The 19,560-nt window shown below is 40.4% G+C and overlaps 1 protein-coding gene across 1 annotated transcript; it reads right to left on the bottom strand.

Moving 5' to 3' along the window:
- Positions 1-743: 743 nt before the first annotated feature.
- On the bottom strand, positions 744-19,489 carry IntS8 (integrator complex subunit 8). The gene is made up of 11 exons (XM_088260253.1): positions 19,233-19,489; positions 17,372-17,578; positions 15,380-15,477; positions 13,445-13,575; positions 11,085-11,325; positions 9,363-9,693; positions 7,741-8,360; positions 5,757-5,936; positions 4,443-4,553; positions 2,744-2,915; positions 744-2,325 (listed from the first exon to the last, which is right to left on the bottom strand). Exons 1-11 carry the CDS (start codon positions 19,348-19,350, stop codon positions 1,478-1,480), a joined length of 3,057 nt encoding a protein of 1,018 aa, XP_088116379.1. The 5' UTR covers positions 19,351-19,489; the 3' UTR covers positions 744-1,477.
- Between the last annotated feature and the right edge of the window lie 71 nt (positions 19,490-19,560).

The raw sequence follows: 19,560 nt of genomic DNA, 5'->3' as shown, positions 1-19,560 counted from the left end.
TACCGCCATAGCCTGGTGAATCACTGAGGCACGCAAGCCCCCTCACCGCGACAAGGTGGGGATCAAGAGGGAGAAAAGAGCGTTTATAAGACACAGTGCCCTATGCACCATTGGGGTGCGGATAAGGGTTTTAATTAATATATATATATATATATATATATATATATATATCGTAGTCGTACAGGAGAAAGTGACCAACTAACAAAACGTAAAATGTTCAGGAGGGCCATTTAAGTCACTTTTGCTTGGCAACAAAATAAACATCAATGCAGTTAGTCATTTTTAACAAGTCAATATATTATACTTCCAAGTTTAAAATCCTTTAGGATTGTTTTCAGGGCAATATTAAGCTAGTAAGGTATCAAATAGTCAATGATCACGTTTTTGTAAAAAATGCACTTGGTCACTTTCTCCTGTATGACTACAGTATATAAAATTCATTCAATTTATTTTTTAGCATTTTAATGTCTTCAATTAAATTCAATATTCTTCTTCATCTATGTTGAGATTTAAAATTTACAATCATTTATATTTCGAAAAATATAATTGAATCGAACAAATTGAAGTGATGGCATTACTTTAAATATTTTCCCCATTCAAACCTTACCTGATTAACCTCTCCTTAACGTCTCATTTGTCCCTCCTACTCACCTAACCATGTATATTTCTCTGCGTAAAATTATATATCCATCCCCGAAGAAGACAACGTATTCATCAAAACCAATAAAAATAGTACAAAAATAAAACAGTTTACATTTTATTTATTTTTAAAAATGTTATAAGATGTGGCACAGTATCACAAAAAACATAAAATAAGAAAGAAATCAATGATACTTGAGATTGAGATTAGAAACAGACTAAGACTGACATTATTATGGCTAAAAACGGATGGAAACAAGTCTTAACCCTTACTGGTACAATGTGAAATCTCATTCGACATGGATTTTTCCCTCTTAGGTCCCATGTCGGATGTTATTCCCCATTTTTTTCATCTTAAGTATTATTTTTATAAATTCCAAGCATACATTTATGTCACTCGTATCTAATACAACAGTATGTGGAGCAGGGGACAAAAGATTTTTTCCAATTGGATTGTAACTGAATACCTAGATATTTTTTCTTATTTTTTGGGGACCGGAAAGGGTTTAGATTACTTTTTAATTTGAGTTTTACTTGGTAAATACCACTATTTCCTAAATATTTACTAAATAGTGGTATTTACCGAGTAAAACTCAAATTAAAAAAGTGACTGTTGAATCAATACTTCAATCAATACAATCCATACAATCAAATGACTTCTATATTCTTCTTCATCCTTCTTCCTTGTAGTGCACAAACGCCCTTAGGCTCACAGATATATGTAGTATGAAATTGAAGTATTTTTGTATATAATAAAACGCAAATATTTCTCTTTAAAAAAAACCAAATGTTTTATTTATAATTTAGTTTCAGACCAACACTGGGTATATGTATGCGTTTAACATACATATTGCCTCACTAGCGCACGCATAAACTTGGCCTTCCTACTATTGGCCGCCTCGCGTTGAATCTCCTCATTGTTATTAGAATTCAGCTCCAACATGCCCATCACGCGGACAGCCAGCTGCTTCCTTTGCGTCTCCCCCCTCCTGTGGTGGAGATTGACCAAGAACTCGAGTATGGCCGTGTCCCAGACGCAGCCATAGTAGCTGTCCATGGCGTCGGCGCATTGCTGTGCCATCTCTGAGAGACATTTGAAGGCCAAAACGTAGTCTGTTTCGTCGAGGAATTGGCAGAGCACGGCCGCTTGGGTCGGACATCCGAGTTGCGTACAGCATTTGATCATCCGGCGGAAGAGCGCTTGGTCTTCGGGCGCTCCGCGCGCTAGCGGCTGAGCAAAGTGATCGCTGGTGACAGATAACGCAGACAGATAGCACGATAAGGCAGCGGCGTGATGCCCTGCCGTTAAATGAAGATCTCCGAGTAGCCGCAGCCAGGAGGGGCGCGTGGGCTGCAGCCCCAGCGCCTGGCGCAGCAGGCGCCGGAGCGTCTCGGCCACGGCGGACGAGCTGTAGGAGGCGGCGCCCGCCACGGAGGCCGGCCAGAGGGCCAGGTGCTCGGCGCCGAGCTCCGTGTGCGAGTCGTCGCGCAGGATGTTGAGCAGTCGCGCCAGCAGGGAGATGACCACCGACAGCACGGTGGGGTCCCGCAGCTTGGAGAAGAAGGCCGCCATGCCGTCGCGCATCTTGCTGTTGCCGGGCGGCGCGTCCCGCGAGCTGGCGCTGCGCTTGTTGCCCGCCCCGCCGTAGTGGTTGCCTGAGTTCTGGGTCGCGAATATAGGAAGCACTGAAACAAAAAAAAAACACTCATTGAACACACCGAGTGGCAGGCTTCCGGGAGAGGCTGATGAAGAGCTCCAACCTCATCATAAAGCGGCTTGTGGAGCACAGATGGGGGTTGGACATGTGGCAAAAAACAGTCATGTTTTACCTAAAAAGATCTGTTGCACAGTAAAAAGATCAAAAAGTGGCTTATTATTTATTTTGCAAACATTGTATATTTTTAAACTTTAAAAACAATCTCCAAAGAAAAATCAAGTTTTTCGATACATGACATTGTTGAAAGGAGTGAGCGATATGGGGGATTTCAATCCCCCATATATGGATCCATGTAAATCCAGTTAGGTTTAGTGAGCTTGCATTTGACATTATTTATGAACGATTCACCTTTATAAAGGCAAAAAAAAAACGAGGGGGCCACTCACCCATGTCCCAGAGGTCCTTGGAGACGCGCTTGGAGGCGCGCTGGCGGGACAGCTGCAGGCAGGCCAGCGCCAGCGCCTCCGCGGGCCCCGAGCCCCGCGCGGCCCCCGACCCCTCCGCCAGCGCCGCCCACTCCCCGCAGTTCAGCAGCACCATGTAGCACATCTCGCGAATCTGACAACATTATCGCAAATTGGCACATAAATACAACTCATCATCATCATACAAGACATCGAAGTGCCCTACATAAAGTGCTCTAACTACATTTTTGTCAATTTTTACGTTACAACAGACCGTTACCAACACGTTACAACAGTACGTTATCAACAGACCGTTATCTAAAAATATAAATATAAACAAAAAAAATATATAAAATATATTACGCCTAGTTTTCAGGCGTATAAGACGCTATCTACATGGAATTTTCGAAATGAACTGAACTCCTAAAACGCAAACTACTTAATTTTGACAAAGCGTAAAATTTTATAACGATTTAATACATTATTTTATCGTGTTTTTGAATGTATAATACTTGTTTAGAATTTCAGATAAAACCGTTAATTTATTTTAAAAAATACTTTGAAAAAATTATCTAAGCTCTCTCCTGTAAAGTAACAGATTTGCAAATAGAGTACATACTTTACGTAGGAGCCATCAACATCATCATTATCATCATTCAAACAGAATTAAAACCTCAGATATTGCCACCTAAATAATGACAAAATTATACAAATAAACCACTTGATGCTTGGGTTTGTTATCGTAAAAATAGAACTAAAAACAAAAGGTTTTTTTATTTTTTCATTAATTGATTCGGCTGTCATTTTGTGGTAAAATATATTCATTTTTAATATAAGTTTTACTTAAATCAGAAATAAAACAATTATTTTTTACTACTTGATTATTATATTATATTTTTTAACAACTAGTTTCGGAAGCATCTGTAGCATCTGAAATTAGTGATTAAAAATTAGATGTTTTTTTTACAACATTTTGAGTATGACCAAATACTTTTTCACAAATCTGGATTATCTCCAATTACAGGAGTTAATTTTTACATTATTTTTTTGACATATCAACATAGATGAAGAAGAATATGGAAGTTCGGGCATTTACGGGGCTTAAGACTAAAACCAACCAACAAAATAATTTAATGATGTCATATTACAAAATGAATGCCAAAACAATGAATGACATTTAAACCACCTTATCCGCTCCCTAGGTGGAGCATATGGCATCCACAAACTGTCTCCAGGCTTTTCTGTCGGCTGCCAGCTCCCTTGCATCCTCCCAAGTCAGATCCGCGACCCGAAGTTCTGACAAGAACTGCCGACGAATTGTCAGCAGTGGTCGGGAACCTGATGCCTTGTAAAGGAGGCAAGCTTGATGGCAGCTCATGCGGAGTACATGGCCAAGTCAACTGAATCGCCTTTTCTTGACGACAGTTGTGACCAAGATTTGCTGCGTCCTACGCCTTATCTCTTCATTCCTCACAAAGTCACATAAGTTTTACCTGGTAAATACCACTATTTCTTATAATCCATTGTGACACGTGTTTCCATGCATTCCACATCATTTTCAAATACCGTATGTGAAGCTAAGTGTAAATTTGAGAGTTGGATCTTTGGGACGTTGGAGGTTGGAGAACAGACAGATCCTCGGATCTATAAGAAGGGAGAAGAAGAAAAGGATAGTACGCACCTCCAAGCGCGGTATGATACTGTCTCCGGATTGGACCGAGGCCAGACAGGCGTTGCACTTGGCCACCAATGCCGGCATGTTGGCCTTGTGGTTCGGCCAATCAGCCAGCACCTGTAACGGAAAAACGAAAACAAAATCAAACACGTTTGAAATACAGTGGACCCTCCTTAACCTGTTAACCGGGCGGGACGCATAAATACGTCCGATGTAACTGTCGGGAACATACTGCGGTGAATGTCCCGCGCGTTTACGAACATAGCAGTGTGAAGTCACCAAGCCCTTATAAGCAAGAGCGAGCCGAGTACATTCTCTCTTCTGTCACCGAATCTGCAATTAAACTGTCGCTACATCCTACACCTGTGTCTCGTGGTGACAAAATTTTGTAACATTTTAATAGTATTTTTGTGAATATCAGTTTAAAATAAAATCTGTAAATTTTAAGTTAATTGTAAACCAAAATCATTTGTGCAAAAATAAACACAAATCAAGAAAGTTCGATTATTTATTCTTTTTATGTTTTTATTTAATAATAAATTGCAACCTTTGAGGAGATGGTGGACGTGTGTGCCCGTGATCAGTGCCATTGGGCCAACCAAGTACCCACGATACAGACCAATGCTCCGGATAATTTCAGGATTATCCATCATACCGCGCAGTAATGGATAAAATTGCCTCATCAAATACACATACCTTCTAGTCTCTAAACTATTAAAGCCAAGCATACCCTGGAGAAACTGGGTCAAATAGAGCCAAGGATAATAGCCGTACTATTAGAGTAATGTAGAGATACCTCAGAAACTTCTTTTGGACCATGTGTGGTCACACTGCCGGACAGGTAAATGCATATACCAGGATAGTTTCAGCATATCATTGTAGTTTGGGAATACAAAACATGTGTTCGACCAATAGCCACTTATGAGATTGAGGCAAGAGCAGATACTTCCAGAACAAAATCTCGACTTTGAACCTCCGAGATGAAGACTCTCCGGTCCATAACCGGAAACACATTGCGAGACCGAGTAAGAAATACCGACATCCGGAGCATGTGTAAGACGGAGGATATCGTGAGGTGGGGACGACAACGATGGCGATACTGGAATGAACATATAAACAGAATGTCAGAAGACAGACTTCCACGTATCGCCCTCCAAGGCAACCCTGAAGGGCGCAGACCCCCAGGCAGACCTCCGAAAAGATGGAAAGACAGCTGGGAGTCGACATCCCAAGAGCGACATGCGGAGGCACTAATAGATCCCTAGGATCTACAAAAAGAAGAAGTTGTTTGGGAGCTGGAATGCGAGAATGCGGGGCTACCTGCGTGATCTGAATGAGGAGGGCCTCCCAGCCGACGAGCTTGCAGAGCTTGTAGAGCGCGGGGCCCGCGGCCTGGTGCTTGGCCTCCGCCTCCAGGGCCAGCAGCAGCGCCACCGAGCGCTCGTAGTCCCCCGCGCTCGCGTGCTGCCGCGCCTTGCCCAGCAGCGTGTAGCTGAAGTCCTGCAAACATCGAGGATACGTTGTACAACCCAAACTGGATAAAATACTATTAACATGCTTGACATCTCAATTTGATGAAGACGAATATGGAAGTCTGGTTTTTTTCAGTAAGTAGTGAATTGAGTAGTGTGGTAGTCGGGTTGTGGTCCCGTGGTTAGTGTCGCGGACTCTTAAGTCAGAGTTTCACGGTTCAAACCTACTCTACCACAATTTGATACCTATTTCTAATAATGAGCCGCTTAGGCTCACAGAAAAAGTATGAAATTTACCCTTCACTGCATAAAAATAAAACCCTTATCCGCACCCCAATGGTGCATAGGGCACTGCTTCATATAAACGCAGTGTTATCTTGATCGTTTATACATGAAGGAAAGGTGATCAGCCCTCCGCTTCAGGTACCAGTCCAGGGTAATATTGATTAAATATTACAGTGAAAAAATCACATGTATTTATTTGACCCCCCCTGGGAATCGAACCCGGGACCTCCAGAACGGTAGCCGAGCGTGCTGACCATTACACTACGGAGGCAGACACTTCACTTCACTTCACTGCATAGTGTATCAAATTTGTTACATAAAACAAAAGTTAGTGTTAAAACGTCCTTTAAAAATGTAAGCAACCATTCTTTGTTGTTACTGATTAGATGCATTCATAACTCACGTATATAGTTCATAATTTAGCCAAAAGACGCGCTATGAACGCCAAAATAATAACTTCACTTGTCTCTTGAAGACGAACTGTCAATGCAGTCGTGCAGTCATGTAAAAAAAAGTCATGCAGTGAAGGGTTAAATATAATAATGTAAACACAAATATTAACTTTTTTCCCCCCTATAATTATGGGTACGATTGGTGAATGTTACACTTGCGTAAAGTGATCACTTAACCAAGCCTACGGCGGTCGTGAGTCCTGTAAATGCCCAGACATCCATTTTCTTTCATTGATTTATTCGGCAGTCACTTTGTGGTAAAATCTATCCATTTTAAATTTTACTAAGTTAACCTATCCCTTGTATAAATAAATTAAATTATAAAATTTACCAGCGTTATTAACCTTTCCCTTCCAGTGCTAAAATAAAACGTTCATCTCAATGTTGGGTAGTCACTACACAATAAAAATTAAGGATTTTAAATCGGAAAAATACGGACATTCATAGCTAATCTCCTTAATTAATTATAAATGATGTCAAAAATTATAATAATTTAGATTTATTTGCTGAAAACATTAAAAAACCATCTGGCAACGCTCACGGAACAAGCATAGGTCCACTCTTGTCAGAAGCCCAAGAGTTACTGCCGCTAGCCTGCTAGCCGCTAGCCAGAGAACATTGAGCTTCGAGCTCCTTACGCTTGCGCAGTGCAAGTATGCAAGTATGCAGAGTGAGATGCGAATATAGTGTTGCGGTTGCAGCACACTCTTCACGCGCTATTTATACACGAATTTGTTTCCGATATTCACAAAATATCTCCGATGCACCCGATAAATTCTGCTTATTATAAATATTATTTTTTAAAGCGTAAATATGTTATGGAGGAATACCTAAAATCTTAGCCTTGTATTTATTATATGTATAGAGATATTATGGTTATTAGAAGCAATGTGTACAAGGTACACAACACCGGGAAGGGAGGGTTAATACATACCACAATTTTTTATAAAATCTACTAAATGCATCAAAATACGTGTTACAATAGATTTTAAGAAATAGCGGTATTTACCAAGTAAAACTTAATATAAAAATTACACATTCTTCTTCATCTATGTTGATATATCAAAAATATATTAGTTATAAAAGTTAGCATACCTGCAGGAACCCCCTGGGCAGCGACAGCACCACGCTCTGTATCGGTATGGGCAGCTTCCACTGCGGGTTGACGGTCCACAGCGGATTGGTCGGATTCGTGACGGCCAGGTTCACGAGGCACTCCCTGGTCTTCTCCGCGGTCGTCGCGTCGATCAACCGCTGCCTCAGGCACCCAATCTCCAACTCCGGCACAGCTCTTACATCAAGATCGGGCGTCTCCCATCCTGAACAAAGCAGCTCCGCGGGCAGGTCTTCTTGGTCATCTAACTCCAGGTCTCTGCAGATGGTCTGGAGTTCCCAGTCTTCAAACACTCTGGGCGCCTTTCCCTCGAGGTATTTGTCAACTTGACCCGGCGTAACGGAGTGGTCGGAGGCGGCGAGATGCAGCAGGAAGCGCTTGATGCTCGCCCGGTCGTCCGCGGACAGATTGGAGGACAGCACGGGGGCCAAGGCCCAGAAGAGCGTGTCCACGAAGCGGGGGCCGAGGGCCTGCAGGCGCCGGCAGAAGTGCAGGTGCGCCGAGGGCAGGTTGCCCTCCAGCGCGGAGCGGACCGCGTTCAGCGCCGCCACCTTGTTCAGGAGGTCGCGGGACACGGTGAACACGCCGCTAGACGACGAACCTAAGTCAGAATAACACTAAATATTATGATATCGTCCCTCTCCCTGTTAACTTTTTATATGATCCTGTTCCTAATTTTTCCTCATTTCCATCAAATTCATAGCTAATAATGTAGTATTTTTTAAATATATTTTTCAAACCCGCCAATATTAACAAAACTTTTGACATGACTTAAAGTAATGACTTAAAACTAAAGAAACACAAAACTTAGAAATCTACTAATATTTTGTTTTGAATATTGAAAGCATTAACTTTGTGGATCATATTGATATATTATTGTGAGAGATAATTTTTTTTTGATCCACTCACATATCGCTCACTCCTTTCAAGAACGTCATAAATCAAAAATCGTCAATTTTAAGTTGTACATGTTTTCGGAATGCCCAGAAAACGTACTATATCCCAGCAAAAGCGGCATATTTGTAACTTAATATTTACCCGCTACAGGGCAGAAAGTGTTGTTTTTGTATTTTGAAGAAAATGTATTGTTCAATTATTTTTTTAAAATATACTAAATATTTTTAAAATGGAGAAAAAACCTTCAGGTTTTACTTAAAAAGGTCTGTTGCACAGTAAAAAGTTCAATAAGTGGCTCGATTTTATTTTTTAAAAATTGTATTATATTTTTTAACTTTAAAAACGTTCTCCTGAAAAATCTAGTTTTTTGATTTATGACGTTCTTGAAATGAGTGAGCGATATGTGAGTGGATCAAAAAACAAAGTCTTTTTATTTCTCAAAATAATATATCTACTAATATTTGTTTTAAAAATAAAAGAAATGCATAAAAATATATGATTATACATAGTATATTTTATACGAATAGGAAGATATTGCTTCTAAGCAATAAGCTTGCCAAAATACACATCAAAGTCCAGGTTGTAAGGCCTAGAACGCTCAGAACTGCTCGAACCAGAATTTGCGTACGAAAATCAAATAATTGCCCGTATTCTTGCCAAATTTGGCTGGAAAATAATGGCCAAAAAGTGTTGATGAGTGCCGAACCTTGGATATCCAGTTCCACCACCATCCGATGCACCAGGGGTATCTCCCTCCTTAGGTTGTCCTCCTGCAGGATGGGAATCAGGTTGGAGTAGTTGTTAGAGACGGCCTGCTGCAGGTCATGCAGCAGGCCGTTCTGCTCGCGGAGGATGTTCAGGGCCTTCATGTAGCCGAGGATCTCCTGCTCCGTGACACTGGCGTAGTCCATCGCGGCCCACCGGAACCCCGGCTCGGAGACCAGCCTCAGGCGGTGCTCGTTGCAGCTCACGATGTGCTTCTTGGCCATGTCGTATTGGCCGTAGAAGAAATAGTTGGAACACAGGTCGTAGTTTATCTGCGTTCAATTTACCGTGATTGAATATACAGTTTTCTAAAGAGATGAATATAGTTTCATGGGTGTCGTGTCGTTCGCGGTGTTTTTGTCCGCCTCTATTATAGTGTAATGGTTAGCACGCTCGGCTACTGTTCTGGAGGTACTGGGTTCGATTCCTAGGGGAGGTCAAGTAAATTTGATCAAAGTGATTTTTTCACTCTAATATTTATTTAACATGACTCTGGACTGGTACCTGAAGCGGAGGGCTGATCACCTTTCCTTCATGTGTTAATGATCAAGACAACACTGCGTTTATATGATACAGTACCCTATGCACCAAAATGAAAAAATAGGAATAGAAAATGAAAATTTTGGAATAGGTGGATAATTTACCCTTTTCCTTTGCCTTCCTTATTATCATCAATTTGTACTTCATGTTTTTTCAAATGTTCAAGTACTATCTACCCTCTGATTGCAAACAGCTATATATGGTATCAAACATTTTGACCAATATCACTAGTCTGTTTTTGGTTGTTATGAAGATATTGCTTTTGAGCAATAAGCCCGCCAATGTACTTATTTCCTTTCAACACATGAAGTTTAAATAAATAAAAAAATTAAAAATTTTGGCTACATCGTAGAATGATATGGTCAGCAACGCAAATGTGCTCCAAAGAGCAAGATCAGGAGACAGTTGCTGACTGGTATCAAGGTCCGGAAGGTGTTTTATCTGGGGCGTGTGCAAAGACAGAGTGGTGTGGCGTTCTATTCCACTTCCATATTTACCTAAAAGTTAGAATATTTATCTAAGAGACTCAAGTGGCAATGGGCGGGACATATTGCAAGACAGGACCCCAAAAGATGGACCCCTAAAATTTAAAGATGGAGACCTTGGGAGAACAAAAGAAGTGTCTGAAGACCCCAAAAAAGATGGTCTGATGACATAGTCGCTGTGGGGGGTAGAAGCTGACTGCAAGCAGCAACCGACTGAAGGAAATGGAAGGATACAGAAGAGGCCTATATCCAGGAGTGCAGAACAGAAGGCTAGGCTCGTAACGCATGTCTGTGGTAAAAACTTTATGTGCATGTTGGTCTTCGGGTCGACCATAAATCGCATGTGTTAAACATTTTGTGTAGTTTTAAGTGTGTAAATGGTGCTATGGTGGTGAAGGGTGGTATTGTTTGCATGCTGTGGTAGTGATTGTCCTGACGAAGAGACGGGTACGTCTCGAAACCGGTAGACATAAAAATCCCAGTGAGTGGTTATATACTAATATTACTAACATTTTTGTAAAAAAAATACTAAGTTAAGAAGACTTATTTATTGTTCAATCGCGGCACCACCGACCCTTGTACGCGTGTGAAGCGCCTATCACAGTCGCGCGCTGCGAAATTTTCGCACTCCATCATACCTGCATGAGGAACTCGTGCTCGGAGACCTGGCACTCGCCGGCGGCCCAGTCGTGGGACAGGTCGGCGCAGTCCTCGCTCAGCGTGGCGAAGGACTCGGCGCTGGGCACGGCCAGCCGCAGGCCGCGGGGGTGCCGCTCCGCCAGCTCCGCCAGGAACGCCAGGCTGTACTTGCGCGACTCCTCGGCCTGCCGCACCAGCTGCTCCAGGGACATCTGCGCCATCTCCGGAGACATGCCGCCCCTGGAAGGCCCATTCCGTCCGTAACTACTGATCTCTCTCACTGCCTACACTTCTAATATTCTTCTAACCCTTATCCACACCCAATGGTGCATAGGGCACTGCATCATAAAGAGGCAGTGTTATCTTGATCGTTAAATACACAAACAAATAACACACAAAGGAAAGGTGATCAGCTCTCCGCTTCAGGTACCAGTCCAGGGTAATATTGAATAAATATTAGAGTGAAAAAATCACTTATTTATTAGATCCCCTTTGTGAATCGAACCTAACCTAACCAAACCTAACCTTTCTCCGCACACAATGGTGCATAGGGCACTGCATCGTGTGGAAGCAGTGTTATCTCGATCGTTAAAAACACATAGGAAAGGTGATCAGCCTTCCGCTTCAGGTACCAGTCCAGGGTCATATTAAATAAATATTAGACTGAAAAATCACTAATATTTATTTTGATCCTCTTGGGAATCAAACCCGGGACCTCCAGCATGGTAGCCTAGCGGGCTGACCATTACACTACGGAGGCGGACAATTCTAATAAGACTATCATTTATTTATTATTTTGAGAAATAAAAAGACTTTGTTTTTTTTATCCACTCACATTTTTATTAACCAACTAGTTTCTGCAACAACCTGTTGCCCTCTTCAGGGTTTAATTTATGACTAAATTAAGTCATAAATTAAACCCTGAAGAGGGCAACAGGTTGTTGCAGAAACTGGTTGGTTAGTAAAAATGTGAGTGGATCAAATTAAACCCTGAAGAGGGCAACAGGTTGTTGCCGAAACTGGTTGGTTAGTAAAAATGTGAGTGGATCAAAAAACAAAGTCTTTTTATTTCTCGAAATAATATATCAATATGATCCACTAAGTTAATGCTTTTAATATTCTAAACATTACTCTCATTTGTTTAGTAAATTGTAGAAATCGAAAGCAGCTTGATAAATTGCAGCAAAAGCATCTCAGGTCAATGATGGGTATTCGTTGATATGACTACATGTGTAAGCAGAAGGTTCTGGAGAGAACGGGTTGTTGTCCTATCTCGGTGCCTATAGCGATGGCTCAGCTCAGATGGGCGGGGCATGTCATTCCTATGGAAGACACACACCTCCCTAAAGCTGTTTTGTTTGGTGAGCTTCTCAAAGGAAGATGAAAGCAAGGAGGTACAAGGATCAACTGAACGCCACATTGAGGTTGGCGGGCAGTGTTGCCATATATGCAGATTTATCTGTACATATTGATATAGATTTTAGGCTGCCGTTACAGATGACAGATATTACTCTTAGGTAGTACTTTTAGTTGAGTGGAAATACGATGACTGACCATTTTCTGTAAATTTCTTTGCACTGTTCCGTGTCTGTCTGCTGTGCTGGTCCGGGTTGTGGGCGTCTGTGTACCGGCCAACATCGAGACGGAATCGGATCTAGCTGACTAATTGAACTAAACACTAATCCCTTTCACTGCCTACACTGGGGTATTGTGGATGAGTATCATCGTTGAACAACAAACTGGACAAAAATATCAAAATCCTTTAGTACACAACCATGATACACGATTTACACACAACGAAGGTTTCATAGTCCCAAGAATTAACAGTAAATCTGGGAGTCGAACACTGCAATATATCGTTTCAAACATTTTTAATTTGTTGCCGACGGATGTTAGAGGTCAAAATAAAATATGGAACAAAGGCAAAATAAAGGAATGGGTAAATGATCAAGAGTTAATTTTATGAAAATTGTAAAATGTTTATATTCTTAATTTTTTTCTCTTTTTTGTGTCTATATTAGGTTAAAATCGTTAAAAACAATAAAAAATGTTTCAAAAAAGAACTCCACCGACAAGACACACAAGGTGGCTTGGTGGGTCTCTGCAAAAAAAAAGGTCTAAATATGTATAAATTGGGATTTAAATAAATGTATACAAATTGAAAAAAAAAAAAAGGCCTAACTGCAAGAACAGCATTCTTTCATTTTTACTCTGGTCACCCAATCTACATCATAAGGGCAACACGCCACCAAAAACCAGCCAGAATTAAAATAGCAACTAGCTATAGTTTCAAGTGATGGTCGACGTCAGGGGGACCCGACATGACCGCACACAAGGGAAGAAGTGACCTGATACTCACATGGGCAGTGCATCCTGCTTGGGCTGTCTGACCAGGAGTGCCCGGTTGACCAGGAAGCGCAGCAGCCAGCGGTGGTAGAGCGCCATGGAGAAGCGCACGCCGCCCCGCTCCAACACGTCCTCCTTCATTTTCTGCCAACATCAATCACAATGACAATTAATCAAGCGTGTCACATTCCAAGCCAAGCCGGAATGTGTCACATTAAACCATGATAGAATGTCTCACACCCCACCAAGCCATCGACAAAATATTCAATCCCAACTGTGGAGGTCCTCACCAAAACGTTGCATTTCCACTATAAATGATTTTAAGCAATTAGGAATTCTAACTTGTAAAATTGCTACCTTGTGGTGCGATTTAATGATTTCATATTGGTTTAACACAGGATTGGTCACGTTTTGTCGCAAATTTAATTAAGATTTCGATAGAATACAGTGAACAGAACAGATTTGCATTTAAAGGTTTTTTTTGTGCAATATTGGAAATGTATTTTTTTGGTGAGGACCTCCACAACAGCGGCCAATATCACTTCTTAAATGTGACACATCTAAGTCAAGCTAGAATGAGTCACATTCTAGCTCGCTGGTTTTTATGTTTTTAAGTTTATGAAGAAGATAAATCACGAATTAAAAAAAATCACTGGCATTATTTCTCACTTAATTTTATAGAAATTACAATCTGGAACAGAGGTATTGTATAAGGGGAACAAAAAAGCAGCGAATGATTTGTCTGTTAGCCCCGGGACGCTCAGACTTCCCTCTTCATTCATTAAAAGCGATTGGTGCTTTGTCTTGAGCTGAGACACCTTCTTCCTGGCTACATCCCAGCTTGTTGTCCTTGTAGACTGCTGGGGTCAGCTCTCCTCGTCTTCAGGTTATAGGTCCTTCTATCCTGGATAACGTCACCTAGGCCATACCTTGGAATTATGTTATCTTTCTGCATCACCCATGAATTCCTTGGTTATCCTCTAGATAACTTTCGAGGAAGATCCATGGCGATTGCCTGGTTCACAATATGACTAGGTTCTCTGCGTCCTATGTGCCCATACCGTCTCAATTGCCTTTCCTCTACCTTACTATTGATGCCTGCTACAGCCAGGCTTCCACGAATGCATGAACTCTTTATTTTGTCTCTAAGGGACACTTCCGCTGACCATCTAAGAGTTGAGACACCCATAGTATTGATACATCCTCCGTAGGTGAGTGTCGATAATGGTTGAGTGGTAATGCGATGATTGACCTCTGTTAATGTCTTTACACTGTTCCGTGTCTGTCTGCTGTGCTGGTCGGGGTTGTGGGCGTCTGTGTACCAGCTAGTGTCGGGTTGAAATCGGATCTAGCTAACTAACTGAAGTAATTACTAATCCCTTTCACTGCCTACACCAGGGTACTTCTAGAAAATCCTGCTAGGCGTTGTGGCCATGCGAGCCTTCAAAGACCAGCACCAAGTCAGGCTGCACAGCTTCCCCACTTCAGACGGTGAGCTTCCGTCCTCTTCATCGCTTGTATCCAGTGATTTAGTTAGTTCAGTTAGTCAGCTAGATCCGATTCCGACCCTACGTAAATACTAATCTCTTTCACAGCCTACACTGGGGTACTTATAGAAAATTTGGTGATGGACTTACAATCTTGTATTTATTTAGATTGGCAGTGACAGGTATATTGAAAGCTCTTAAATGTAAATTCACAGTAAAATCGGGATACAATTTTATATTGTCTCACATTTTCAATAAATTTCGCAACTTAGTTAAAAAAAAAAATTGCTTATCAAGAGCAGATCAGTCGGAAGCCTAGATGCTTCTGTATCAGATCTGGGCATGCGGTGGGGACAGCTTTCAATAATATCCTCCGTAGGATGAATAATCCAAAGTCTGATCAATAATAAATCAGAGAAAATCATTACTAGTTTACTTAAACCATTTAAAAAAGTTTGTACCTGAGGAGGTATTGAGTAACTGCCATCGGTGGCCATATACACAAGGTCCTGCATCAGTTGGTACTGTATGTGTGGGGGGAGCTTTGTCTCCAATACATCTGAAAAAAGGGTAATTTACAAGCCTAAATAATTGTTTAAACATGTTGTAAAAACAGTGTTATTATTAACCTTGACATGTAAAAATACATCATCTTTAATAATATCACAGCTTTACTCAACTTAATTTTATTTTACAAAATTGGTTAGACATGCTTTGTTTTTCTTTTTTCTCTATTACTTTTTTAAGTACCGTAGAACGGGGCTACTTGAACTTTGATGTGTTACTTGAGCCCAGTACAAAAAAAAGGATTTAGATCTGTATTTGGTCTGCAATAATGAACGTATCGACATGATTCATTGTTTCCCTGACAGGTGACACTTATTGTCACGATACTTCGATCGATAATAAAATTATAAAACCCTTATCCGCACCCCAATGGTGCATAGGGCATTGCGTCATATAACGCAGTGTTATATTGATCGTTTACACTTCAAGGAAAGGTGATCAGCCCTCCGCTTCAGGGTAATATTGAATAAATATTACAGTGATAAAATCACTTATATTTATTAGACCCCCCCTGGGAATCGAACCCGGGACCTCCAGAACAGTAGCCGAGCGTGCTGACCATTACACTATGGAGGCAGATACCACGATCTAAATATTTTTTTGTACTGGGCTCAAGTAACACATCAAAGTTCAAGAAGACCCGTTCTACGGTACTTAAACTTAATAAGTATTTTTGTTACTTAAATTTTTGTCCGCCTCCGTAGTGTAATGGTCAGCACGCTCGGCTACCGTTCTGGAGGTCCCGGGTTCGATTCCCAAGGGGGCTAAGATAAATATAAGTGATTTTTTCACTGTAATATTTATTCAATATTACCATGGACTGGTACCTGAAGCGGAGGGCTGATCACCTTTCCTTCATGTGTAAACGATCAAGATAACACTGCGTTTATATGACGCAGTGCCCTATGCACCATTGGGGTGCGGATAAGGGTTTTATTTTTTATTTATTATTAACATATACATTACAAACTAAAACATTTAAAGCGTATACATTAAATACATACAAAAATCTAAAATATGCAAGAACTATTGCTAAAGGTGTAGAAGAATCCCGCTTCGGAAAACTAAGGATGTTCCGGATAATTTCAGGATTATCGATCATACCGGGCAACAATGGATAAAAATGCGTAATCAAATACACATTCCTTCTAGTCTCTAAACCAGGGGTTCCCAAAGTGTGCGCCGCGGCGCCCTGGTGCCGTAGAAAGTCAAGAGGGGCGCTGTGAGTCGAGCCTCTTATCATTATCCGAAACCACAAATATTCATGGGTACCTATAAAGCAACAATTTCTATTTTGAGAGCTAGCATCTTTCTACCCAACATTTTAGGTACCTATTTCTTCAACTATAATATATAAGATAAGATAAAAACCCTTATCCGCACCCAATGGTGCATAGGGCACTGCATCATATAAACGCAGTGTTATCTTGATCGTTAACACATGAGGGAAAGGTGATCAGCCCTCCGCTTCAGGTACCAGTCCAAGGTAATATTGAATAAATATAAGAGTGAAAATGTCACTTATATTTATTTGACCCCCCCCTGGGAATCGAACCCGGGACCTCCAGTACGGTAGCCGAGCGTGCTGACCATTACACCACGGAGGCAGACAAAATATATATACAATAATATATATACATATGTATATAGTCACATTATCTATTCCAAATAGCTCACTAAAGTAGGGCGCCGTGACAAAATACTAAACTTGGAAGATTGGGAACCCCTGCAGTAAACTATTGTAGCCGAGCATACCCTGGAAAACTGGGTCGGGTAGAGCCAAGGATAATAGCCGTACTCTCTCATGTAGAGATTCCTATAAGAAATGCATTTACCACCCCTTTTTTTTTCTTCCCGCAACTCCACAAAGGCGTCTGGCAACTTACTGAGGTTCCACTTGAGGTGGGCGGCCACCTTGAGGCAGAGGATCTTGAGCGCGAGGTGCTTGCGCGAGTAGCCGTCCGTCTCCACGATGGACAGCGGCGGGCTGCCGGGGCTGTCCTCGGGGGCGCGCGGGGCCGCCTCTCCCGCCCGCTGCTGCACCTCGGGGCTCACCTGCGCGAACTTCACTATCAGGTCTGTCGGAGAGGGGTCTGCAACGGGCGTGAAGACAATTTCAACACAAACAGGGAATTATACATGTATAACATCAATATGTAAAGGTGGAGACTGACTGGATCATTTGGTGGTAACGTAACACGTTACAATGCGAGCATTCAGGCAGTCAGTACAGCGAGCCGAGCGCTCCGTCCATAGTTTCGGATGCTCGCTGATGCTCGCCGCGAGCGATGTTACGACGTTATGTTACGACGTTATGTTACGACGAAATGCTCCGGTCAGTCTCCACCTTAACACATTAATTCAGGTTCAGTGCTGCAGAACAGCGTTTATTATTTAATATAATTTTGTACTTAAGTTATACATATTTATATATAAACATATATTTATAATTTTTTTTTTATTGGACACTGTCTATCCTCACTAGGTATTTGAAGATACCTGTTCTGAGGTAGGCAGGGTATGCTTATTCTTTTTATAATACAGCTTTAATTAAACAGTGTATAACAGTGTTTAATGTATTATTTATTGACTTGGCGTTTAATTTGTAGAACTCCATTTTAATTTATGTATTAATTTTAAATCAAACACAGATTTAGTAGATTTAGCAGAACTTAGTAGACTTAAAAAATCTGTGTTTGATTTAAAATTAATACATAAATTTAATGTATTAATTTTTAAATAAACACAGATTTTTTGAGTCTACTAAGTCATATTTTATTTTTAAAAACCAAATAAAAGTTTTAATTGAGTATTTTTTTGGCATGCTCCATGCCAAAAGAATAGTATTTATTTTTTATTAATGTAATAAAATAACTTATGAATCGTTAATGAGTGTTACAACTTGGAATGCAATTAAGATTTGAAAAAAAAAACTAAATAAACATATTAATTTAAAACAAATAATCAATAATTTTTTACTAGAAAACTGTCTAAATACATTTCGCTCACTCCTTTCAAGAACATCATATATCAAAAATTTTCAAATTTCAGTTGTCCATGTTTTCGGAATGCCCAGAAAATGTACTATATCCCAGCAAAAGGGTCATATTTTAAACTTAATATTTACCCGCTACAGGGCAGAAAGTGTTGTTTTTGCATTTTGAAGAAAAGGTATTGTTGAATTATTTTTTTAAATGAACTTAATATTTTTCAAATGGAGAAAAAACATTTAGGTTTTACCTAAAAAGATCTGTTACACAGTAAAAAGTTCAATAAATGGCTTGGTATTTATTTTTAATACATTGTATTATATTTTTAAACTTTAAAAACGTTCTCCTGAAAAATCTAGTATTTTGGTTTATGACGTTCTTGAAAGGAGTGAGCGATTTGTTTTTGCAGAAGCTTCAAAATTTGGCGAAAATGTGTCACAGCATTATTACTGAATAAATTTGTAGTAAGGATAGCCACCTTCTTATTAGGGTTATGCTTCTTAATACCCATCGCGTATCTGTATGCGAAATATCGCTCGTTAAGGGAGCAACTTTTTCAGATTTTTTTACATACTATACGAATTACTCGTTATGAGAGGTTACACTGTATATGGAAAGTTTAATTTAGATTAATAAATAATAACATAACCTAATAAAACAATCTGTAATTGAACATGATTCGTATTGAATTGATACTAAATGAAGATACTAAACTTTTGTCAATTTATATATCATAATTCTAAACAATTTAACTTACCAGGTGCAGGCTTTGATAAATGTTGCTTCAGCAAATTTGGGTCGAGTAAAAATTCAAACCATAATATTGTGTCTGGAGATATAGGCACAGTGCCCGGGCGTAGTAAATCTACGTCCATTTTCAAAAAAAAAATCCTAATATTTCATGCGTTAACAGGCAACATAATGTTAACAATATAGTTATTTCTAATAAATTAACGCGAACTTTTAAATAATAATATAAGCCGATTTTGAAGTTTAATACGGATCACCACAGACAAAAAATATTGAGGAAATAATGACAACTGATATTCTTATTTTTATTATGGCTTTTCAACCTTCAAGAATGT

Source organism: Brachycentrus maculatus, unplaced genomic scaffold (assembly GCF_059751285.1).
Source record: "Brachycentrus maculatus isolate JH-2025_06_01 unplaced genomic scaffold, ASM5975128v1 h1tg000130l, whole genome shotgun sequence".
Lineage (NCBI taxonomy): Eukaryota > Metazoa > Arthropoda > Insecta > Trichoptera > Brachycentridae > Brachycentrus > Brachycentrus maculatus.
This window is presented reverse-complemented; position numbering and strand designations above follow the sequence as displayed.

What these genes read in the sequence shown, in the direction of transcription:
- IntS8 (XM_088260253.1), bottom strand. Translation starts at nt 19,350, where the DNA reads ATGGACGTAGATTTACTACGCCCGGGCACTGTGCCTATATCTCCAGAC. An exon ending in GGTGGAACTGGATATCCAAG is followed by an intron (nt 8,361 to 9,362) that starts GTTCGGCACTCA and finishes ATTCTGACTTAG; the next exon opens with GTTCGTCGTCTAGCGGCGTG. An exon ending in GTATCATACCGCGCTTGGAG is followed by an intron (nt 2,916 to 4,442) that starts GTGCGTACTATC and finishes TAATGTTGTCAG; the next exon opens with ATTCGCGAGATGTGCTACAT.